Source organism: Geotrypetes seraphini, chromosome 9, assembly GCF_902459505.1.
Source record: "Geotrypetes seraphini chromosome 9, aGeoSer1.1, whole genome shotgun sequence".
Lineage (NCBI taxonomy): Eukaryota > Metazoa > Chordata > Amphibia > Gymnophiona > Dermophiidae > Geotrypetes > Geotrypetes seraphini.
The window spans coordinates 97,006,364-97,022,606 of record NC_047092.1 but is presented as its reverse complement, the minus strand read 5'-3'; the positions used below and the strand labels follow the sequence as shown (position 1 = coordinate 97,022,606).

General features: G+C 39.8%; 1 protein-coding gene across 10 annotated transcripts in view; it reads right to left on the bottom strand.

Annotated features, from left to right (window-relative positions):
• Nucleotides 1–16,243, bottom strand: part of PPP2R3A (protein phosphatase 2 regulatory subunit B''alpha) — a 1,177,159-nt gene that overhangs the window by 198,875 nt on the left and 962,041 nt on the right. The window contains exon 12 of one of the 10 annotated variants that reach the window (XM_033957845.1): nucleotides 5,795–6,900. The exons of the other annotated variants lie outside the window; for them this stretch is intronic. Coding sequence (XP_033813736.1) covers nucleotides 6,896–6,900 — 5 coding nt within the window. The 3' untranslated portion in view covers nucleotides 5,795–6,895. Of the gene's footprint in view, nucleotides 1–5,794; nucleotides 6,901–16,243 lie in introns of those variants that run through there. 10 annotated transcript variants of the gene reach the window in all.

Here is a 16,243-nt window from a genome sequence, read left to right as displayed (position 1 = left end):
GAACCTAGCCCACTATCACCCCGTTCAGTGGTGTCGAGAGAGTCAACTTCTAATATGTTGGGAAAATGTGCTTTTTCACAAATTATCTGGGCAATTCGATCCCCTACTTTTATTTTATAATCCTCTTCCCCCATATTAAACAAAAGGATTTTCACTATATCCCGGTAATCTGGATCAATGACTCCAGCTCCCACATGCAAACCATATCTTGCTGCTAGCCCGGACCTGGACACTATTCATCCATAACATCCCTCCGGAACCACTATCTGGAGATCAGTTGACACTACCCTCCATTTATCTTTGGGTAGCACCAGATTCTGTGCACTGTACAAATCACAGCCAACTGTCTGAGCAGTAGCCTGATAAGGTAACTTAGCCTTTTCAGACATCCGTTTGCATCTCAAAATCGGGTGTGTTTCTCTCTTCTTTACCCTATTTTTCTTCTCATATAGGCCTACTCCTACTGCTTTAACTTCCTCTTCAGTAGCTTCAGTGGCCTCACTAGAAGAGTTTTCCTTCCTCAATTTCTACTCAGCAACACATGGCGGGCATTGCTGAACCCAGCTTTTTATGTCCCGCTCTATCCCTGGCCAGTACACTGACCGTAGAGCATAGCTCACAGTCTGCCTCTCTGTCCTATGTCCTTTATAAGGATCAATATGCGAAGTTTGAAATACTTCCTGGTGTAATTTACTGGGGACTACCAACTTCTGCCACCTCCTTCCTTGGGGGTCGCTTCCAGGACATCCCATACAATAGTCCTCCCCAGAACTGTAAAGGTGAGTATTTCCCATTACCTTTCTCCCACTCTTGCCAGACTTCCCTCAGTTCAGGATCCCAACTTTGCTCTCGGGCAAATGTTGGAAACTTTTGAGTAACCTCATTCGGTATCCAAGGCCTCCATACCTTAAATGTCTCCTTCCTTATCTGTTGGGTAAACTTAAGGCAGTATCTCACAGTCAGTGGTATGTTACAAATGAGGGCCGGCAGAAGTCATAAGCTAAAAAAGTAACAGAGCTAGTGACTCGGTGACAAAGAAACGCCGACTAAATGCTATGACTGTTGGTGAAACATAGAATTAAAGATCACGTAGCAGAAAATAGTTGCAATAGCATTAAGCTGATGATAAACTGAGATGGCAAACATTAGTATAAAACTTACCATAACCATATGTAAATCGGAGGTAATCACTGACCATGGGTCTCTTTGTAAACTTGCTACAAAGCAAAAAAGAATGCCACGGGATGGTGGAAATAAAATAAGCAGCGTCATAAACGTTGGATGGCTACGATTGGTCAGTAGGCATGCCCAAAGTTTGAAATGTCCCATTAATGGGCGTGTCCTGCATAAGCTTGGAAAAAGAAAAAAGGCTGAAACAAAGAAAGCATCATAGTCTTAGAGTGGCTTTGCTTGGTTAATTGGCATGTCCAACAAACAACTGGAAATATTAACATATAACAAAAGAGATTTGTTCTCATTATTAGGTAGAAGAGAAAGAAAGAAAGAAATCCAAAAGAAATCTTAGAGCCCTATAAAAGATTGCCTAAAGAAAATTATTAAAGTCATAAAATATACTGTAATGTGTTCACTGACAAATAACAATATGGGTAGATAAAAAAACGTAGGATAGGTCTGCAATCTATAAAAGTGAGCGGTAATCAATATCAAGATTAAGTCCTGCTGGAGTGATGGTGTTGGATTTCAAATATTGCTCTCTGTTCAGCTTGCAATAAAATATGGTCAATATTTCCCCCTCTCCATCTTAGTTTAAAAGTCTTAAAAACAAAAAAGTGAAGATCATTAATAGTGTGGCTAAATTCTTTCCAGTGTGCTACTAATGGCACTGTTAAAACTTCTCTAAGGATGTAGCATCTGTGTTCAATACCCAATCAAATCCACTCTAAGACTATGATGCTTTCTTTGTTTCAGCCTTTTTTCTATTTCCAGCCTTATGTAGGACACGCTCATTAATCAATCATAGCCTTCCCATGGCTGTGATGTTCCATTGACATTTCAAACTTTGGGCACGCCAACAGTCATAGCTTTTAGTAGGCATTTCTTTGTCACTGAGTCGCTAGCTCTGTTACTTTTTTAGCTTATGACTCCTGCTGGCCCTCATTTGTAACATACCACTGACTGTGAGATACTGCCTTAAGTTTGTGTTTTTCATGTCTTTACCCATGCATTCCCTATCAGGCATTTTTTTTATGCGTATGATGTATTGATTGCTTGCGTGGCCTCCAAATTAGAGGGTTTTTCTTCCTCCTTTTTCTATTCCACTGATATTATGTTTATTACACCCACATTTTGATATTAATTTTTCTTTTCTTTTCCTTTAGTTCCGAGCATTGTTATAATACTTTTCCATTTTGATTGCTGTAATTTATTCCTGGTCATTTTCATTTAAGATTTATGTAGATATTTACCTCGTATTGATCCGATTGTTTATATTATCATATCTCTTTCTGGGCGGGGGTCAGTTCCCCTGTGTTGTTCCCATGACTTTTTTTACATATACAATAATAACTTATTGTTTTTAATATAGTAATTACTTTTGGTTTTATATTTTACTTTGGTGTATATATATCTTTATGAATATTTGCTTTTTATTTTTCTAGTTTATTTTTGTTTGTGGATTAATTTGATACCTTGTCAACCTGGGTAGGTCCTCAACATTCTGTCTCACACAATATTTTCCATTTTAAGTTCACGCTTTATATATAGCATGTTTTTTGTTCGTCCCCATGTTAGTCCCTTTTATTATTACCACTATCATCACTGTACACATATGCACCACAATTTCTCCTGTCATTTTACAACTTGGTAGTTCTACTCACTACTTCACTATCTTCATTCAGTATCATGTCTATTATCCATATCGCAATCACATGTACAATATTTCACCTACCATTACTGGGGGGGGGGTCTTCTTTTTGTCCCCGTTTTCACCAATTTGTATTTGTCTTTTAGCACTTTTTCTCTTCAAGTTTTTGTGTATTCATATATTTGTTCATGCATATTTTTAGTTATCTTTAGTTCCATTTGTTAGGACCCCTGATGAAGGCATGTTAACCGAAACATGGACCGTGTCGGGTCCTTTGGTTTGATAAAAGGTGGTAACATTAACTGCACTCAATAATTGATATAATAAAAATAGCCTTCATCTTGTACGTTTGTCTGCAGTTTTTCTTTGTTTTCTTTGTGCTGATAACTTATGGTAACAATAAGTATATTTTTATAGATCCATTGCAGTTGGAAAATTTTCTTAAAGATAAATCTATGCCTGAAAATAATCCTGTAACTAATACAGAGGTTGTTAATAAGTGATGTTTAAGAAATTGTCTGCCTGTTGAAAGATAAGAATATTTTCCTTTAAAATGTGAGATCCCTTCCAAGAGACAAACAGCCCTAATCATGTGGACTTGATGGGAACTATTGTTTATTTTTCTGTTTTTCTAATTTCCTTGATATTTTGTTTTACCTAAGCTTGTTAAAGTTTGTAACAAATAGATAAATTTATTTAAAAAAAAAAAAAAAAAGATATTTCATGGAGGGTCATGATAAACAAAAAGAAACGGTTGCATCAGACGCTACTGGTTATCTGAACTTTTTAATAGCAAAGATGGAAAAATTACATGACAGGGTGCAAGTTATAGAAGATAATACCGATATGGTTTGATTGAATATGGTGGTTAAAGAGGAGACATTTGAAGAGGTGTCTGAGGTTGCAATTTTACAGACCTTACAAGCCCTCTGCCTGACAAAAGCTGTGGATGATCCCTGTTAACTTTCTGTAGTTCAAATATTAGGAGATGGGATATTACCATCCTTAGCTGTAATTGTAAATAAATCATTACAGACTTGCCACATGTCAAAATTACTTAAGACTGCTACCATCAAGCCAAAGTTTTAAAAGGCACATTAAGAGGAAACAGATATGGTGAATTATAGATCCAAATCTGTGTTACCCTTCCTCGGAAACATTATAGAAAAGACAGTATTAAAAAAGTTTGTGAAGAGAGAAAACTTATTTGATAACAGGGACGATTAATGATATTGTTAAGATATGGCTGTTATATGTGATAATCGTAGGGAAACAAGATTTTTTGTATGTGATATGGAAACCGCATAGTTGTATGTGGTATATTGTCACAAGCCCAGCACTACAGCCTGCCTTGTTCCAGCCAGAAAGCAGAGAAACTTAACTCTGAAGCTTAAGAGAGCTGATTAGTGCAGCAGTTCTCCAACTAACATGGAGCAAGACCCTGTTTCTGAGAGATTTCCCAAGAATAGGAGCCCTGGGAGGAGTGGGAGCAGGATGAAGACAAACATTCCTTTAAACCTAGACTAGGCACTAGTAAGACACAGCTTAGGAAACAGGCTCCAAGTCCTTTAGGCGCACACCTGCTGAAACTGATTGAAGAGCAGGAGAAAGCTCAGGGAAAGTGGAAGCTTGCCCATCCCCCACACAGGCTGGGGCGTGGCTCTCGAAGAGCAAGTCAGGTGGAGCAGTGCAAGCCAGGGAGAGGGAGAGCTGGGCCAGCAGAGGAAGCAGACTTATGGCTGAGTGCTCCAGAGGCCAGGCAAGGTAATGAAGTGGAAGTGCAAGATTCAGAGGAATATTTTCTGGAAAGTCAGCCAGACTGCCTGAGGCCAGAGGAAGCCATGGACATTGTTCTGGATCCAGTTGATGACCGGATGGATGAAAGTTAAGTCTTCTTTTTTATTTCTTTTCCTTGAAAAGACTTCCCACTGCACTGAGTTGTGGAAGAAAGGAGCTATATGTTTGATGGCTGTTTGAGACTTTTAAAGCCCATTGTAAGGAAAGGCTACCTTACCAGGAAAGGTTTGGGTTTTTTTTCCTGTTTTGAGAAGATAAAGTCACTGGGAGCTATAGTGGGGATTGTGGGGGCAGAATCCACATTAGATCCACAGGGTTGGGATTGTGGGGCCAATTAGGCAATTTTTGAGAGTGGATTCAGCAATTCCCCACCCCCACCAACTTACTCGGGTTGGAAGGGGGAAGCCTGACTAAGCTTAGGCAGCAGGCACAGTGTACTTTACAAGGACAAGTAGGTGTTTGCAGGACTGTGCAATACTTATCCATTTTTGATGTTTTTGTTTGCTTGAAAGAAGCCGGTGAGGAACTTCTAATACTTACCCTGAGGCCAGGGTGTGACCAGCCATGTGCTGATTTGGCAGCCAGAAGGACTGCAGGGCTAATAGCCAGAACAAATGTACTCTTTGAGTTTGTTTGATTCTTATTTTGGATATATTTTGAACATTGGCTACACTAATAAATAAAGCCTTCCTTATTGTAACCGTGGCTGAACGTGAGCCTTCTTGTGTTGAGAGATCTGTGACCATTCTGACTATTCTCTCAGAACATTATTATCCCAGCAGTGCTTTCAACTTTTGAAGGTGATTTGCGCTCTGCCCGATATCCAACTCAGAACCCGAAACCGGGAGTGTGACAATATAAATTTTTAAATAAATAAATCTGGATTTCATATGGGACATAAGGCCTCTTCTATTAAACTGCGCTAGCAGTTTCTAGCGCGGGGAGCCACGCTGCTCTCAATGCTCATAGGGCTCCTTTTACGAAGCCATGGTAGCGGTTTAACGCACGCTAAACCACCAGCCGCGCTAGCCACTACCGCCTCCTCTTGAGCAGGCAGTAGTTTTTTGGCTAGCGCGGGGGTTAGCACATGATAAAACATTACGGTGCGATAAAGCCGCTAATGCGGGTTCATAAAAGGAGCCCATAGAGTTCCTATGAGCGTCGGGAGCAGCGTGGGCCATTTAGCGCAGCTCTCTGTGCTAAAAACTGCTAGCGCAGTTTAATAGTAGAAACACTGCTAGTGATAACAGTAGATGAATTGAAAAGGAGGATGGATGAGAACAATACATGTATGGTGTCGCTTGATGTGCCCTTGGTGTTCGATATGATGGATATTGATGTTTTGCTACACATCTTGATGGAAATGGGTATTAGAGGAGGAGCATTTCAGTGGTTTGTATCATACTTTCAAGATCATTCCATAAAAATACAAAATAATGATCATTTGTCTGATACAAGAACTGTGACCAAAGGTGTGCCACAAGGATCGACACTTTCGGACTTGCTTTTTAATTTATATATGGCTTTGCTGGGGGAGGTGTTTCAATGACTAGGTATGGCCTATTATTTATATGCTGATGACATATAATTATTTTTCCCTATGAAGGTGAGCTGCAAGAGAGGTTATACTTGAAAGCAGTAAATGATTGGATGGTTGCCCATAAATTAGTACTGAATTTGGCAAAGTCAGATGTGATGCTGATAGGGAGTTGTGAAAATCTGCAATGGCCTAAGGACATTGTGGTAAATGACCAGAAACTCCTGATACATAAAAAATTGAAAATTCTAGGGGTCTGGTTAGACTCAACACTGAGTATGAAAGACCAGGAATTAGCTGTGGTGAAATCTGCATTTTTCCACATGCGCTTATTGAGTAGATTGAAATCAACATTATCAGGGTATGATTTTCGGATGGTAGTACAGACCATAGTCATTGCAAAGATAGATTATTCAGACTGTCAATGGAAAAACAGTTTGTTCAACTTGTAAATAAACAGACAACTGGCTACAAACAAACCGCTGCAGATTTACGTAGTGTCCAAGATCTCAAACACCCAAGACACTACTAGAATGTATTTTGTGTCCTTCCTGGGTGAAGTGTTCATCATCGGACTTGTTTCAAAATTTATTTGTTTAGTGCAGGCAAAACTCAAATTCACCTATGTGGTGCTATAATTGATATTAAGAAGAGCACTTAACTTGTGGCCCGACGGCTACCCAGCCGTTTCACTGGCATGTTTCCTCAGGGGCTGATGCTCTTCAAAATTTCATTTATTATCCTGCATCAAAAACATAAACTGCATTAATAATTTATAAGTAAAAATCCCAAAGTGTTAATTATAAGATAAATTAATATTGATATTAATATTACAGTTTATTTTATTATTATAAATAATTTTTAATTTTTTATAAATAATTTTAAAATGTATTTTATATTTAAAAATTAAGGAATCTAACTTGTATATTATCTACTGCATATAAAACAAAGGGAGTCACTATGGATGATAATCAACAGTGTTTAAGGAGCTTAACATTTGATGAGAGTAATAGCTCCCATCGTTATCTGGCTAAAAACTACATAATTGCTTCTCAACTGATCAATTAAATTTTAAAATTTTTATTTACCTAAAACGACACTACTTTTAAACATGTTTGCTCTTCAAAATTCGCTACCCGTTATCTAAGGTTAATCTTGCCTCACACCGAGTCTATCTTTTTGCTAGACTAACTGAACAATACTTCTTTCATTGTGGCTCTACTTACTCACTTTACTTTTAAAGTCCAGTATTCACGGAGGCTCTCCTCACACCACTCAAATTAAGATCTGAAAACAGAGCTTAAAAATGGCGTCCGATTTTAAATAGGATGCTGACAGTGCTGAACCAATGAACATTGACGTTGTTTGCCACTGACAGCACTGACTAAGCTAAACCAATGATGTACATGACATATTGAAAAGAATGGAAAACTGCTAAAAATTCAGCCAGGGTGTTAACTAAAAGAGTATCAAGTTACACTCTAGCGTGTATTATGTCAGCTGATGAGACGTAAATATGTACTACCTAACTGGTTATTACTTGTAAGGCTGTAATAGCTCATGAAACGTCCTTTTCGGAACTCAATCTGTTGAAGTAACGTTTTATCAACATAAGAACATAAAAATAGTCTTACTGGGTCACACCAATGGTCCATCAAGCCCAGTAGCCCATTCTCACAGTAGCCAATCCAGGTCACTAGTACCTGGCCAAAACCCAAGGTGTAGCAATATTCCATTCTACCGATACAGGGCAAGCCCTATTATCAGGCCTATTCTCCACTGAAATGGGACACATCGCATTGACCCCTTTACTGAAAAAAGCTGACCTAGACCCCTCCATACCATCCAACTACCGTCCAATAGCAAATATCCCTCTCCTCACCAAACTGCTCGAGTCTATCATATCTACCCAGCTCTCTTCCTACTTAGAAAGATTCTCCATCCTCTTACCTTACCAATATGGCTTCAGACCCAACTTCTGCACTGAATCCCTATTGGCCTCTCTAATCTCTAAGGTTCAGCAACTGCATTCTCGTAACAAGTTTGCTTTCCTTCTACAATTCGACCTCTCCGCAGCTTTTGACGTTGTCCACCACGACATTCTAATTTTCCAACTCTCCGAGATAGGCATTAGCTCCATAGTTCTTGATTGGTTCTCCAAATTCTTGTGCTCCCGCTCTTACATGGTTAACATGAGCGGCACCTCATCCTCCCCCTGGACCCCGACTTGTGGTGTCCCACAAGGCTCACCCCTCTCCCCAATCCTCTTTAACATTTACATGTCCTCCCTGAAACTACTCCAACTATCCCCCCTTGAAACTCTTTACACTTACGCTGATGACATCCTCGTCCTCCTTGAGACCGACTCGAACCTCACTAACCTCTCCACGAACATATCCTCATGCATAAAGAACCTCCAATCCTGGGCATTCACAATGCATATGAAACTAAACGAGTCCAAAACAAAACTCCTTTGGCTCGGCCCAAAATTAGACCATCTACCTTCCTCCATCCCATTGTCCTCCGGCCCCCCATTACAGCTTGAGTTCTCAAGCAAAGTTCTGGGTGTCACCTTAGACTCTTCTCTATCCTTCAACGAACATCTCCAATCCCTGGTGAAGAAATGCTTCTTCAGCCTTCACATGCTAAGGAAAGTCAGACCCTATTTTCACCAAAAACACTTCACAGTCCTAGTACAATCCATCATCCTCTCCAGATTGGATTATTGCAATTCTATCTACCTCAGCCTAACCAAGAAAAGCCTCCACAGACTTCAGCGGATTCAGAACGCCGCAGCTAAGCTTGTTTTCGCGAAAAGCAAATTTGATCACGTCTCACCACTCCTGTCTAAGCTCCATTGGCTCCCAGTAATCCCCAGGATCCACTTCAAATGTGCGTGTCTGGCCTACAAGATCCTACATGGCATCCTTCCTGCTGTTATCCCTCTATCTTGGAACTCCCCAACCCCTACTTCCTCCAGATCATCCCAAATTTTTAAACTATCCTTCCCTTCCATAAAAGGTATTTCCCATGTAGGCAAACTTGAGTCATCCCTCCCCTTTAGAATCACTGAGATCTGGAATAACCTCACCTCCCCTCTCCGAACCTCAAGCTCCCTCCAACTCTTCCGCAAACACCTAAAAACCTGGCTATTCTCAAAACTGTAACACTTCCCCCCTCTTAGGCCTCTCACCTTCCCCCTTTACACCTAACTCTTTAATCTCTCCACTGTAGTTCCTCTCTCATCTTTCTTCCTGTAAACCGTGCCGAGCTCCGCATTCGTGGAGATGGTGCGGTATATAAACCCAAAGTTTAGTTTAGTTTAGTTCTCCTGTGCCTTTCTCAATAACAGAAATATGGTCTTTTCCTCCAGTAACTTGTCCAAACCTTTCTTAAAACCAGCTACGCTATCCATTCTTACCACATCCTCTGGCAACGTGTTCCAGAGTTTAACTATTTGAGTGAAAAAAATTTCCTCCAAATGGTTTTAAAAGTATTTCCCAAGAACAAGACACATACAATTGAACAGCTGAATTGACTGTTACGAGTCTAACTTATGATCATGAACATTGACCAGTATAAATCTTTACAAAGGGGGTTTAGATATATTGATACTGTGTCATTTCTAAAACTATATAAGTGTAATTCCTGATTGGAAAGCATTTAGAAAAAAGCCTGTTGTTGTTTAACCCCCTTTGTTCCATAGATTGTAACTTGTATATCCATTTCTGTTCCCTCTGGAGTAAAAGTTTGTCTCTGTTACTCCCTCTAATATTATTCTTTTCAATGTTTATGATGGCCCAATGCAGATCAGAGAAATTTTGATTATGGTCGTTGCAATGTTGAACCATTGGTGCCTCCATTCTCATGCATTTATGATTGGATCTGTGTTCATTCATCCTGATTCTAAGGCTCCGTTTGGTTTTGCCCACTTATACTTTGGGGCATGGTCATGTCATAACATAACATATTGCAATGCAAGTGTTGCAATTACTGAAATGTTTTAAAGTGTACCATTTACTGTCTGATGGATTATTAAACTTCTTGATCTGCATTGTATTTTCACAACATTTACAGTGTCCACATTTATAGTGCCCTATGATTGTAGATGTTTTCTTGTCTATAATTGGATTAGAAGGGCTCAAGATGCCCTTAAGATTGCATCTCCTACTGTAGGCTGTCCTCAACTTATTGTCCCTGAATACTGGATGCATTTGCACATTCCTCCAGTTACTTCTGATAATGCCTTCAAGAATTGGAATGGCATTGGAGTATTGCATCACCATGGTCTGCATGTGTTGATCCACATTTATTTCTCGATTGTTGGTATACTTCAATAAATTCTCTCTATGATTGAATTTAGTTCTGTAATATGCTTTTTTTAGGGGTTTTCTTTTATAACCCCTCTCTGTTAGCTCTTCCATTAATCTTTTTGAATGTCTCTTAAATTCCTTATCATCTTTGCATATTCTCTGGAACCGTAAAAATTGAGAGAATGGTAAATTCTCACATAAATATTTAGGATGGCAGCTAGTATTGTGTAAAAAAAAATTCCGGTCCATCTCCTTTCTATACACTGAAGTTGAAAACTCCCCCTGTTGTTTGAGTTACTTCCACATCCAGAAATGTGACCATTTGTGCAGAGGCATAATGTGTGAACTTATATTGGTGTCACATGTGTTAAGCCATTTGGTAAACAACACAAATTAATCTTAGAATTCTATTCCATAATATGAACACGTCGCCAATGAAACGAACCTATGTGTGAATTTTGTTCTAGAAAAGAGAATGGAATATTCAATCTGTTTCAAATTTATTCATATAAGAACATGCCACTGAGGATGCGAATGTTGCCCCCATGGCTTGTTTGTAAATAAATTTTCTGTTTATAAATGAAAAATTTCTTTCAAACAGATCCTTACTAGACATGTGATGAATTCACTAGGCACTCTATGTGGTCGTGCTCTTTGATCTAATATTTCTTTAATAACTTCGAGTGCTTCGTCTTGGGGGATCGATGTATAAAGTGATTGGATGTCAAGAGTTGCCATCAACAAGTGTTGCCCTTGATGTTCTATAGATTCCAAAGTTCTTAAAAAATGAGAGGTGTCTTATGTATGTCTTATGGTTGACAACTTCTACTCGTAAGAACCAATGATGGGAGATAGGTTCAGAACAAATGCTAGGAAGTTCTTCTTCACACAGAGGGTGGTGGACACCTGGAATGCACTTCCAGAGGAGGTGGTAGAGCAGAGTACGACTTTGGGGTTCGAAAATGGATTGGATGAGTTCCTGAAGAAAAAGGGGATCCAGGGGTGCAATTAGAGGGTTACTATACAGTACAAAAGGCTGTAGAATAAAAGAGTAGTAGAGTAATGGATCACTGCAGGTCATTGACCTGGGGGGCCGCCGCGGGAGCGGACTGCTGGGCATGATGGACCTATGGTCTGACTCGGTAGAGGCAATGCTTATGTGTTTATATGTGCTTATGTGCTGAAATGGGTTCAAGTAACGACCCTCGAGAAGAAATTATCGGGCAACCAGGGGGATTTGCCATGCTCTTATGTATTTTTGGTATTGTATACATAACAGGAATGATAGGATGCTGGGTGTTTAAATTCTTGTTTAGTGACAAATCTATCTTTAATCCTTCAGATGTAATTCTATTAATCTTAGATTTTAATCTTTTTGTAGGATCTAAACTTAATTTTTTTGTATGTTTTTGTATCACTTAGTTGGTTTTCAATTTCTCTTTCATAATCAATTTGATTAAGTATCACTATGGCTCCCCCCTTTGTCAGCCTGTTTTATTATTATGCCGTTCGAATCGCTTAAATTTTCCATGGCTATTTTCTAATCTAATCTAATTTAATCCTTAGGTTTGTATACCGCATCATCTCCACGTTCGTAGAGCTCGACGCGGTTTACAGTAGGAGAAATAGGAAGAAACTACAACAGAGGGTTAGAGGTAGAAGTGCGAAGAAAATTTAGAGGACTTGGGATGCCAAGATATAAGAGTTTCCTTGATTCCTAAGTTGGAGGGAGACTTACATTTTTTTGAGAAAAGCCAGGTTTTCAGATGTTTGCGGAAAACTTGGAGAGAGCTCAAGTTCTGAAGAGGGGAGGTAAGGTTGTTCCAGAGCTCAGTGATTTTGAAGTGGAGGGAGGTCCCTAGCTTTCCTGTGTGGGAAATGCCTTTTAGCGAGGGGAAGGATAGTTTTAATTTGTGGGAGGAACTGGTGGTATTAGGGTTTGAGGAATTCCAAGAAAGAGGGATAAAGGGAGGGAGGATACCATATAGGATTTTGAAAGTTAAACAGGCGCATTTATATTGGACCCTGACGATTATCGGAAGCCAGTGGAGCTTGGCCAGGAGAGGGGAGACATGGTCAAATTTACTTTTAGCGAAGATGAGCTTGGCCGCGGCATTCTGAATCCTTTGGAGTCTGTGGAGGTTTTTCTTAGTTAGGTTTAAGTAGATAGAGTTGTAATAGTCCAATCTGGAGAGGATGATGGATTGGACAAGGAGGGTAAAATGTTTTTGATGGAAGCAGGATCTAACTTTCCTCAGCATGTGAAGGCTGAAAAAGCATTTTTTTTACCAAGGATTGGAGGTGGTCATTGAAGGACAATGTGGAATCAATGATGATGCCCAAGACCTTGCTCGAGAACTCAAGTTGCAGAGAGGAGCCAGAGGGTAGTGGGATGGAGGTGGGTAGGTGATCTAGTTTTGGACCGAGCCAAAGAAGTCTTGTTTTGGACTCATTCAATTTCATTTGCACAGTGTGGGCCCAGGATTGTAGGTTCATTATACAAGAGGATATGTTCTTAGACAGGTTCGAATCGGTCTCGAGGAGGACGAGGATGTCATCTGCATAAGTGTAAATTGTTTCAAGGGGGGATAGGTGGAGGAGTTTTAGGGAGGACATATAGATGTTAAAAAGGATAGGGGATAGTGGAGAGCCCTGCGGGACTCCATAATTCAGTTTCCAGGGGGAGGATGAGGTGCCATTCATGTTAACAATGTAAGAACGAGAGCGGAGGAATTTAGAGAACCAACCTAAGACTGTGGAGTTAATACCTATCTCAGAGAGTTGGTAAACAAGAATATCATGGTGAACAACATCGAAAGCAGCGGAAAGGTCAAATTGTAGGAGGACGGCGAACTTGTTTCAAGAGTGAAGTTGTTGAACCCTTGAAATCAGGGAAGACAGTAGGGATTCGGTGCTGAAGTTAGGACGAAAGCCATATTGATAGGGTAAAAGAATAGAGAATCTCTCTTAGTATGATGAGAGTTAGGAAGAAATGATGGACTCTAGCATCTTGGTTAGGAGAGGGATATTTGCAATTGGGCGATAGCTGGATGGTATGGAAGGGTCAAGGTCAGATTTTTTCAGTAGTGGGGTCAAGGCGATATGACCCATTTCTGGGGAGAAATGGCCCGAGTGAAGGGCGGAGTTTATGAGAATGGTGATAGAAGAAATAGCCTGAGTGGGAATGTTCTCGTATAGGTAGGAGGGGAATGGGTCCAAGGAGCAATTACAGGATTTCAGTTTGAGGCAGAGATTGAGGACCAGGGATTCAGATACGCACTCAAAGGTGGTCCAGGATCTGTCAGCTGGGATAGGGTTGGAGACCATTAGGGTGGGAGTGGAATCGGTGGGCACTAGGGAGTTGTAAAAGACTGAAGGAGGGAAAGAGCATCTCAAGGAAGAAACCTTATCGTTGAAGAATTTTGCTAGAACATCGGCTGAGGGAGAGGAGGGGAGCAAGGTGGGGTCTCTTTTGGAGGTTAGGGAGTGCCAGATGTTGAATAGAGTACTGCTTTGATTGTTGGTCCTGGAGATTTTGTCACCATAGAAGTTCTTTCTTGCTTTTTTTAGTGCTGTATTGTACAGCTTGATATTGACTCTCCAGGACTGTCTATCTATAGGACATTTTGATTTTTTCCATATGCGCTCCAGAGCTCGACATTTCTGCTTTAGCTCTCTGTGATATGGGAGGAACCAAGGGGCCTTGTGGAGATAGGAGATGGATTTAGTGGAAAGGGGGGCGAGGGAAAGATAGGTGGATTTGGAGAGAGCGACCCAGTTATGCCAATTAGTACCTGAATCTGCAGGCTTAGGGGCAGAGGAGAATAGATTGAGAAATTTAGATCAGAACAGGTCGCTTGTGATTTTTTTGCGGAAGGTAATGGGGTCGGAAGTACGGGGTGGAGCTCCAAGGTGCGACAGAAAGATGGGGAGACAGAAAGCCCCTAGAAAGTGGTCAGACCAGGGGACATATTCCAGATTGTTATCTCCTAAAGATGAAATTTAACTTGTTAACCTCTTGCATGACCACATTTCTAAATGTTGTCAGAATTGGATCTATAGGAGTTGGAGGTATCCATGTAGATTTGTTTTTAACTATAGATGAATCCAATCCCTTGGGTATATCTGCAAAAAAGATCTTAATGTGTAACTTTCTTAAGAATCTCTCTAAATCCATTTGAAATTGAAATATTATTTATAAAAAATTAAAAATTATTTATAATAATAAAATAAATAAAATGTAATATGAATATTAATATCAATAACTGAGGAGGATTAAATTATAACTTTTGGTGGAATTCTTTATGCCATATCTATAAAATGGAAAGGTTTATTGCATTACAACGTGGATATTTTAAGAAATTTCAGGATGTGTGGAAACCATTAACAAAGTATTGTAAGGATTAATTGAAATTGTTTCCCTTATATTTATCAATTTAAGGTGTAGGGAGGGGGGAATATTATTATTATATGTTTTATATGATAATGGAATATATGGATGGGAGGGATGGGAAAGGGGAAGGGAAAAAAATCTATGTAATGTATCAATGATGGTTTCTAAGTGATGAATTTATTGTTAATGTGAATGAATATTTTTAACACTTAATGTAATCTTGAAAATGAATAAAGAATATTTAAAAAAAAAAATAACTGAGGAGGAGTCCAGATGGCGGCGGTATGAGAAGCCGCAGGGAACAAGGACTCTACAGTCTATTGTTTCTCTTCACAATTAAAAAGAACCGGGAGCCGCTGCCTTGCAGCATTGTTAGCGATTCCTCTTGAGCCTGGGAGGTGTTCTGAGCTTGTTTTTCTATCTGGAGTGTGGTGGCATCTCTAAAAAATTATGCTGCACACAAAGAGGAAAGGGGTGGTTAGAGCTGCACCCCTGCCAGCACTTACTTCCACCCCGGTACAGCAGATTGTTGACCACTTCTTCGCGACTTTACTGGCAGCAGCGCATTATTCTGGAAAGGTGGACCCGGCTTTGGGGAGTGGTATTGGAGAGCCTTTCTCCCCTACGGAAATGGAAAGATCTTTGCCTCCTCCGGTGTCCTTTGAGCCCCCGTATCCAGCTACTACAGGCACGCTAGAGCAGGAGACCTGTGAGCCCAGAAGGATTTCTACAGGGTCTCCCGGCAGGGGCACAGTAGCTGAAGCAGTAGTGCTGGGAAGTTCAGGTGATGGAGCAGAAGGAATACCTGCACCAATGGAGGCTTCGTTGAAAGGCATCTGGCTGCTCCTTCAACGGATGGAAATTTCTTCAACAAAATCTTCTTTGGAGGTATCAAAAATTTCATCTCAATTAGATACTTTGACTAAATCAGTAGATTCGATGAAAAAAGACTTCTCTGGCCAAGCCAAGCATACTCAGGAGGACATACAAAGTTTACACCAGTTTAAATTGGCAACCATTAAGGACAGTATTTCCATTCATAGAAAAATTGGAATATATTGAGAATTTTAATCGTAGGTTGAACCTTCGTCTCTTTTTTTAAAATTTTTTATTCATTTTCGAACTTACAATAAGTGTTAAAACAGATTAAGTATATCACTTAATAATCATCAATAGTACAAATGATATATTCTTATCTCCCACCCTTCCCACGCCTTCCTATTATATAATCAATACCTTGTACAATATGTAATCATAAAATTACCCCTTCCCCCCTCATAATTGAACCTGTAAATTTAAGGGAAAAAATGTCATCTAATCAGTACAATATTTTGTTAATGGCTCCCACACATCTTGAAATTTCCTAAAACATCCTTGCT